This window comes from Chenopodium quinoa, unplaced genomic scaffold, assembly GCF_001683475.1.
Source record: "Chenopodium quinoa cultivar QQ74 unplaced genomic scaffold, ASM168347v1, whole genome shotgun sequence".
In the NCBI taxonomy this organism is placed as follows: Eukaryota; Viridiplantae; Streptophyta; class Magnoliopsida; order Caryophyllales; family Amaranthaceae; genus Chenopodium; species Chenopodium quinoa.
The window spans coordinates 4,846,879-4,856,541 of NW_018743920.1; the positions used below are offsets into that span (position 1 = coordinate 4,846,879).

General features: G+C 32.8%; 1 protein-coding gene across 1 annotated transcript; it reads left to right on the top strand.

Moving 5' to 3' along the window:
* Positions 1-530: 530 nt before the first annotated feature.
* LOC110688075 (aldehyde dehydrogenase family 7 member B4-like) lies at positions 531-7,196 on the top strand. The gene is made up of 15 exons (XM_021864755.1): positions 531-688; positions 780-924; positions 1,836-1,922; positions 2,049-2,180; positions 2,723-2,795; positions 3,049-3,071; positions 3,160-3,223; positions 3,376-3,421; positions 4,083-4,263; positions 5,510-5,686; positions 5,787-5,951; positions 6,267-6,407; positions 6,524-6,621; positions 6,756-6,905; positions 6,997-7,196. The coding sequence occupies exons 2-15, from the start codon at positions 790-792 to the stop codon at positions 7,049-7,051; spliced, it is 1,527 nt and encodes a 508-aa protein (XP_021720447.1). The 5' UTR covers positions 531-688; positions 780-789; the 3' UTR covers positions 7,052-7,196.
* The last annotated feature ends 2,467 nt before the right edge of the window (positions 7,197-9,663 follow it).

The following is a 9,663-nucleotide window of genomic DNA, read 5'->3' on the forward strand; positions in this document are numbered from 1 at the left end:
ATGTATCTTTTATTTATTTCTATCTTTTATGCTTTTCTATTTAGATGAGGTTTGTAATTAAGAAACTAGATAGCTTTTAGGAATATAATCCATCTAGGTTTATTTATGTTTGGGAGCAAGTAAAATATCATAATTGATTTGAGTTTCTAGGTTAGCCTATATAAGAGGGTTTAGGCTTACTAGAAAATTATAATGGTTTTATTGAGGAAGGAAATCTAAATTTCCCCATAAACACTCTCTTTTGTTATCGTGTTTTGTTATTTATTTTATATTATGTTTGAGGGTGAGTTCCAAATCGTTTCATTGAAAACATTTGTTATAACATCTCACATTATAACCTTTATAAGAAAATAAATAAAAAAATTTACAACCGTTGTAATATCATCAACCTTTATTATTTCATCTACATAAAGTTACGTTACTTTATCAAAATCCAGATTTTAAAATTTAAAAAATTGCAAATAATTGCAAAGGATAATGCAAAATACAAAATTAATGTAGCTATGAAGGTGCATTGTCACAGTCTCATCCAAGAGTTCTAATATGATACGGCAGTCCCCACTTAAAGCTACCTATATATAACATCATATCTTCCCATCTCTGCGATCATATAAATTCCAATTCTAACCATCTCACTCATTCAACCTTTTATAGTTTCATACGACAAACAAAAAAAGAGAAATTAAAAGTATGAATTATTAATCTTTTGATTTTTTCCTTCATCCCCTTTATAGAATTTCTGAAAATGTGATTAATTTTTAATTGGGTTTTTTTTGCAGAATTGCAGGGATGAGTTTTGCAAAGAAAGAGTATGAATTTCTGAAGGAGATTGATATTAGCCCACGTAATATCGGCTGTTATGTCAGCGGAAATTGGAAAGCTAATGGTCCTGTTATCTCCACTATTAATCCTGCCAACAATCAGGTATAACCCAATTCTTTAATTTCTGTCATTTAATTTATTTTTGGTTAATTGATGTAGGTTAAATATCTGAAATTCTGATGAATTTGATATCTGGGTTTTTAATTTGAATTGGGTTTTCATTATCATGTTTTTTTTTTTACGGATGAGTCGTAAATTTATCATGATTTTCTGAGCTCAAAGTTTAGGTTTCTGACTTTTGTTTGATGTTATAAATTATACCCATTTCTTAAAGTTTTGGTTTTTCTTCATAAACCTGTTTATCTCAAAAATTAAATAGATAAAATTGCTGTTGTTGATCAATTGATGGGATGAGGGGCATTAGTGAAAGAAGTTTCGTTGAGCACTCTGCTGTATTTGCTTGTTTATTTTATCTGTTTATATATTTGTTGATCTTGGTTAATCTGTCCATTCAGAATAATAGGCTGTGTTTGACTTTGGTAGTCCAATCTTGTGAAATTTGATCGATATGTTCTATTACTATATTGTAGTGAAACTGTGAAAGTTACTGGAGTATAAACTATAAACTAGTTACTCTGTATGTGGTAAGATTAAACATTTCACTTGTTAATTAGTTACAAAATTGATAGATGGTCAAAATTAACGAACTTACGGTAATGAAGGTGTTATATTTTGTTTTCCGAAAAGCGGGAAGTCTGCATGATTTCATTTGTTGATTGATGGGAAGTGTTGAAAGAGATGAGCTATGTTGCACATACTCGGATTTGGGTGTTGTGTACGACATGGTGTCGGATCCTCCGACACTCCAGATTTTATAAAAAAACTATATATGGCCACTATGTATTTAGGTGTCATGTCGTGTCGAACTGTCGGAATCTGAAACGCGGCAGTAATATAGGAGATGAGAGTGTTTAATTGCTTGTTTTTTGGAATTTGCTTTGGTGTTGTTTCAGCCAATTGCTGAAGTTGTGGAGGGTTCTTTGGAGGATTATGAGGAAGGCCTGAAAGCTTGTGCAAAAGCGTCAAAATTGTGGATGCAGGTGGTTAATACAGTCCTTTTGTCTTACATTTGTTTTGGCTTCAGCAATATTTTTGTATTGGAATTTAGATATCATATTTGTTACACTATTTTGACTGGTTTTGATTGCTTTTGCTCTTGTCATAAGATGCCTGCCCCAAAAAGAGGTGAAATTGTTAGACAGATTGGTGATGCTTTGAGAGCTAAACTCCAGCAGCTCGGACGGTTGGTGTCACTTGAGATGGGAAAAATACTGCCTGAAGGGATAGGAGAAGTTCAGGTATGTTACTTTTAATGTAGTTTAGTTTAGTTTTGCTGTGGTGAAATTTATTCCGTAAATGACATAATTAAGTCAAGGCATTTTATAGGTGCTTAAATTGAGTCTATAGAAGTTTTGAGTGGCTTGGACCTCCATGGAGTGTAACTGCCCAGTTATTCAACACAATTTGTCTTAGGGTTATTGATTTATTCTGTTGGTTCTTGGTACTGCTGTTAAACAATTAGATAAGGTGAGGGATGTCTAGCGATGATTTCAAAGTATATAGTCTATAATAATAATACTTCTGGCCTTCTGTACAATATTGATCTATATGGAGTATGGACACTGCATTCTATTCGTTGTCTTGCTCGTGATCAAATTAATATTTGGAAGCCATATAGTTCTTCCGAATAACAAAGCCAAAATACACTCTCTCCCTTCACGTTTTGTTTTCCATGTTCGGAGCACTTTTGTGCTTTCTGCTTCTCACTTAAGTGTTACATTAGTATTATCATCATACTTGGGTATATTTTTCTAAACTACTGATTTAATGTCATGTGCAGGAGATTATTGATATGTGTGACTTTGCTGTGGGGTTAAGTCGACAACTAAATGGCTCAATTATTCCTTCAGAACGTGAGTAAAAAAAAATATTCTTGAAACTTTTTTGAATAAAAGATGTGTTTTGGTAATGCATGTAGTGGAAGTCGTGTAATCATCTTATTGAAAAAACAAGCCTACAGGCTCTATGTATTTTAAAGGCTCAATCTCCATCGTAATTGATCGTAATTTTTTTTTTTTCTCCTTTATTTGAAAAATGGAGGTTCTTACTTTTAATCTACAGTCAGCCATGTTTCCCCCTCCTAACACCAGTTACTTTCTATAACAGGTCCAAATCATGCAATGCTGGAGGTATGTTGAACATCAATAATAATCTATCTGGATAAAGTTATGAGACATCTTTTTTTTTTTCATCTTAAAATAACCTTTAAATGCACAGGTCTGGAATCCCCTTGGGATAGTGGGTGTAATTACAGCATTCAATTTTCCTAGTGCTGTTCTTGGTAAGTCTTCTTCTCTCTCTGGTGAATAAGAAGAAATCTATATTTGCTTTTCAATTGGGGTCAAAAAATCAAAATGTCTTGTCATTTCTTTCTTTTATGCTTAACTGTGTTTGCATCTTGTGTCATTTGATATTCTTGCATTGGTTGTATAGGTTGGAATGCTTGCCTTGCACTAGTTTGTGGCAATTGTGTTGTCTGGTAAGTATTATCTTTAACATTCTTCAATATATAAGATATAAATGCTGCTCTGGGCATGAATATGATTTTTTGGGAATAAATGAATGTGATTGTTGGAACCAAGAATTTGTCATGGTTGGTAGAGCTAACATGTGAGCTATAATGTTTATAATGCTTCATCGTCCTCTAGTGACCATATATAGTATGTCATTGTCAAAATTCAGCACCCTTTTCTGTATATTCTCACATGCATTGTGCTCAATGTGACATTTTAAACTTGATGATGATGGAATATTGAAAAAAGTACTCCTTGCTTATAAATAATTACTTCATTTTCAACCCCCACCCGCCCCAAAAAGGGAATTTTTTTTGGCTGTAAACGAGTAAATGTCAGGAAATTTCCTATACCAACATTTTTTCTTCCATTTTTTTTGATCTATTTTTCTTCTGTTGGTCTAGTAGAACACCTTTCCGATTAGTCTACACTGATTTGGAGGGCAAACGTCTGTCGATAGTGGGATGTTTACTTTAGGGAGGGGGAGGGGAGGGGGGGAGTGGAGAAGAATTGTATAATAGCCACTTTGAGCCTCGCAGGAGTTTAGTTGAATTCTCATGTGTATAATCCAATTTAATGCCTTAGATCAGATCTAATACTATGCTTTCCTCAAATCCTTTGTTTCAGGAAAGGTGCCCCTACAACTCCTTTGGTCACCATTGCAATAACCAAGATCGTAGCTAGTGTGTTCGAAAATAATAATTTGCCAGGAGCAATTTTCACCTCCCTTTGCGGTGGGGCTGAGGTTGGTGAAGCAATTTCAAAAGATACACGCATCCCGCTTGTTTCATTTACTGGAAGTTCTAAGGTAGGTTTTCTTGTATCACTATATTTAAGTTACTCCTTCCATTTAGATATCATTGTCACATAGACACATAGACTAGTTAGGATGTTCAGAAAATAAGTAACTTTTCCTGAAATAGAACTAGATTATATTTGGGATCTCCAGTTAAGTATTGGAGGGTGGATGGAAGAGAGAGGAACACAACTATATTATAGACATATAGGATACACCTCTTCTGTTATTTTCGACTTTGCACAACTTGGAGTTTCATGCTTACCAATGCATGACTTTGACCATGAATATCAATAATTATTTTCTAGTGAAAAAACAAAAGAAAATTTGATATTTTGAAAGTATATATTGGAGGAATTTAACAAGATTCCGCGTGACTACATAATCCGTATTCTTAAAAAAATATCTATAATTATCTTCTAGTGATAAAAAAAAAAAAAAATTACAAAATTTGATCAAAAAAGAGTGTGAATGATGTGAAAGTCCAAATGTGCAAGCATTAGAGAATAGAGGAAGCATATATTAGTAAATTTATAGTTAACCTGAATTGAGAGAGGGTGGGACAACGTAACATTTAATTTCAGATGGAGGGGGTAATTTATTGATATTAATAAGCTTACTCTCTTGTGGAATTTGTTGTTCAGTGCTTCTTTCATGACTTCAACTTAAGAACCTAGGAACTACATGGGTTGGCTACACATACATTGATGCAAAACCAGTGAAAATGTAATGGCCTTTTGTCTTTTTTAAAACTCTGCTTATAGTCTTGAACTTAGTTTGTTGACATAACTTCAATTAATATTGCTGAATTTGGTTAATGAATTGGCTCATAAGCTGTAAAAGTTGGGCTCCAAAGAGTGAACTTGATCATTTTAATGTCAAACACAAACTCACTTGCATTAACCTTGCATGTTAACCATAGGCAGAATTCCACCTTTGGTATGAACTATGAAGTACACAAGAGCTAAGTATTTTGGCGTACTTGAAGTTTATAAGATTTGTTTCACATTGCCAAAGGTCCTTCACTGTTTCTCTTAAAATGTTAACTGGCTATTAACCCAGCCAAAAAAAAAATATTTCTGATATTATTTAGTCTTTCCTGAAAATTTTATATAAATCTTTATATTAATCCTCGGGGAAATTTTGTTGCTTTAAAGCTTCTACTCTTAAGTTTTCCCAAGGGATCTAATATGATGGGTTCTTTATGTACCTTTTAAATCAAGCTTTTAATTTCACTTCTGCTGCATACTGATGACAGGTTGGTCTGATGGTTCAACAAATTGTGAATCAAAGATTTGGAAAATGCTTGCTTGAATTGAGTGGAAATAATGCCATAATTGTCATGGATGATGCTGATATTAAGCTGGCTGTTCGTTCTATCCTCTTTGCGGCTGTTGGTACGGCTGGTCAACGTTGTACAACCTGCCGTAGACTGGTAATCACATAACTGTTTCCTGAATGACAGATTTCAAGTCAAAAGAGTAGTAAGAGACACTCATTCAAGTTCTACTTTTTTTTTTTTCCTATTTGCTTAGCTGCTTCATGAAGGCATTTATGAGAAGGTAATTGAGCAACTGCTTGTTGTCTACAAACAAGTGAAGATTGGGGATCCTCTTGAGGATGGTACCTTACTTGGACCATTGCATACTAAAACTTCAAGAGACAACTTTGTGAAGGGAATTGAGGCCATAAAGTCCCAGGTTTGAACTTTTCTAACCTTATTTGACTTTACTTTTTTCATAACTTTGACAATTTGACCTCAAGTCGTCAACTAGCTGTTATAACCACCTATAAATTTATGCTGAAGGTTTTAAACAGAAATGCAAAAGCCTCGATGATATACCCAATATTGCTTAGTTAGTGTCTGTTCTAGGACTGCAAATGTTGCTTTGCTGTTAGCATTATGACAAAAATAGTGGGTTGTTTTGCGTGAAAGTAATTGATTCCTTTTCTGCAGTCCAGATTTAAGTCACTTATGGCTTTTTCATCATAGTATGATATTTCATCTTTTGCAGGGAGGTAAAATCCTTACAGGCGGTTCAGCCATAGAATCTGAAGGAAACTTTGTTCATCCCACAATTGTTGAAATTTCGCCTGATGCTGATATCGTAAAAGAAGAGTTATTTGCTCCTGTACTTTATGTTATGAAATTCAAGGTGAATATTCTTGTTTTGTTCAGTAGTCTACATGTCGAATTTATCATATTTTCCTTGAAGCTGTTTGTAGATTCTCAGTTATGTCAACATAATTAATGCACTATTTGTGTTTGCAGACTCTTCCAGAAGCAATAGAAATAAACAACTCTGTTCCGCAGGGTTTAAGTAGCTCTATCTTCACTCAGAGACCTGAAGCTATCTTCAAATGGATTGGGTTAGTTCATCAATTACGGGTTCCTATGCAGATGAAATTAATATAGAATTATAGACGGACAAAATGTTAACAAATGCATATATATTCAAACCTGGGATCCTCACTCTCAAATTACATATTTGGTTTTGTTGCAGGCCTTTAGGAAGTGATTGTGGCATTGTGAACGTAAACATACCGACAAATGGTGCTGAAATTGGCGGTGCTTTTGGGGGTGAAAAGGCAACTGGAGGTGGCAGGGAAGCAGGAAGTGACTCTTGGAAGCAATACATGAGACGTGCAACATGGTATATCACATATTTGCTCAATATTTTCAAAGTTTCATTGCTTTATCCTTCCTCGTAAAGTGTCGCTAATCTGATTTTACATTCATTGCAGCACAATCAATTATGGGAATGAATTGCCCCTTGCACAGGGAATTAACTTTGGCTAGATCAAAGCATCATGTAACAAGGGGTACGGGGGAAATCTTTTACAAGTATATGTTGTTTGTGTTGTATCTTAATGAATTTTCATACAACTCTGCTTTCCCATATTAGTGAAATAAAGAAATTCTTCTGTCTTATATGTTTATATTATCTGCAATTCTTTGTGGTAGCTAATAGTTAGTAATTTGATCGTTTTTTCATTAGCAGGTGCACGGTAATCTTATGTTATCAATAAAATTTGACTCTAATCTATAATTAATACTAAAGTAATTACCGTTGCATTATAAATATCCACATGACAGCTTCTTATCAATAATAATAATAACATAATACTAAAACAGACACCAGAAATGACATGTCACTTTCTGATGTTGTATTTTCCCTTCAAAACTCCCTCTCCCTTTTTTTTAATATATATATTTTTTTTCTTTGTCAATGCCAATGCATGATCAGTGCACCCGGGTGCACCATGCACATGGTGCACCTGGTTAAATAAAAAAAAAGGCGGAAAGAACATTTAGCTGTTTGAAAAAGAACATGTTTGTGTTTAACAAAGAACATGCATTATTAAAGAACATAAAGACATTACAAAAAAAACGTGATAAAAACTTTATTAAAATTTTATGAAAAATTACACATTAACAGAAAAAACTTTACCAAAGATATCATTTCCCCAAAAATTGTTTTTTCTCTCTCCAAAAATTAAGTTTCCACAATATTTAAGTTTTCTCTCTCTAAAATATTTTTAACTAAGAAAAAACGAAGATTTTATTTTCAAATTAAATTTTAAAATTCAAAATAACATACATATGTTAAAAGAGCATAAAATATAATGCAAAGAACATATAATTCATACCCGAAGAACACACTGATCAAACTCAAAGAACATACGACAACAAAAAAATAATGATATATGATAATTCAAAAAAGAATTTGTGCGTCACTCGTTACCTCAAAGAAAATACGAGCCAAATTCAAAGAACATACTTTGTATTATTGAAACCCAAAAATGTTTTAAAAATTTTTTTAAAATGGAAAATGTCCAATAAGGATAATAATTTAAAACTGAAAGCAGTTTAAAGGGAATAATTCCCCATAATTTCGCCCAGATTTTTTTTTTAGTATTTTCCACTAATTTTTTTTTTTAATTTTTCACTAATTTAATGCTAATTAGTTATGCCACATCACCAGGTGCACTATGAGCATGGTGCACCCTGGTGTATTATACAATTTTCATCAACCACCTATTATAAATTATATATATACAATATTCACCAAATCATATAATTATGATATTTTTATTCACATATTTCTCAAATCTAAATTAAAATATTCTCCATATCTATTAATTTCTAACTATAAATATTACTCCATATATCATAATACTGGTGGGTCAAATATATGGTTATTATCATGTCTATAGATTTGGTGAATGCGACGGGTAAAACATGTATTAGATTGTAGTTGCTAAAGCGAATGATATAACAAGAAAACTTTAGTTTTTACCCTACGGGGATAGAAAATAAATTAGTCTACTTCTCTTATATAATTTTGTGGAGCATTATTCATTTATTTTTCAATTTATAAAATAACATTATAAAAATTAAAAGAAATGCAAATAACATAAAATACTATTTAAATTACAATCTTTTATTTTTGTATCGGCCATTAGTAAATTAGCCCTTTATTACTAATTGAATTATCTTTGTTTTTTTCCTACGGAATAAATAAATATGATTTATAAACTGTGCATCGCACGGGCACCATGCTAGTATAAAACTATATTAGTGCTCGTGCGATGCACGGTAGTATTAGTCCTGTTTTTCCATAAATAATTTGTGATATAATATAAAAATGAGACAATTCATGTGGTATAAACAAATACAATGCATATAAGAAAGATGAAATAATAAATACAATGCATATGAGAAAGATGAAATAAAAACTATTAAAACTACAATCGAGAAAAAAATATGTTATTTTTGATTAGTTTTGTTGAAAATATTTAAACATAGTATACATTATATTTAGTACTGTCAAAACGGTTTGACAATTCGGTTTCGGTTCGGTTTGAAATCGGGTCGGTTTGAAATCGGTTCAAATGTCTTACGGGTCGGTTTCAGTTCGGTTTAAATAATTATCGGTTCGATTCGGTTTCGGTTTATTCTTGAACGGTTTAAATTCGGTTCGGGTTGTAAATGGTTCGGGTAGTAAACGGTTCGGTGCAAACGGGTTGCGGTTTATTAACAGTTCGGTGTAAACGGTTTTTATCCCGGTTTAAATTTGGTTCGGGTTGTAAACGGTCCGAGTAGTAAACGGTTCGGTGCAGACGGGTTGCGGTTTGTTAATGGTTTTTATCCCGGTTAGAAACGGTTCGGTTCTTTTTTGGTTCAGTTTTATTTTAGTTCAGTTTATAACTGGTTCGGTTCATTAACGGGTTCGGTTCTTCTACGATTTAACATTATTTGGATCGGTTTTATTTTAGGTTTACTAAATTACGGTTCGATTCTGTTTTTGATTTCAAACAATCAGTTTTTTATCGAGTCGTTCAAAAAACCCTTAGTAGGAAGTGGTTTGTAAACGGTTCGAATTATAAGCGATTCGGTTCATAAACAGT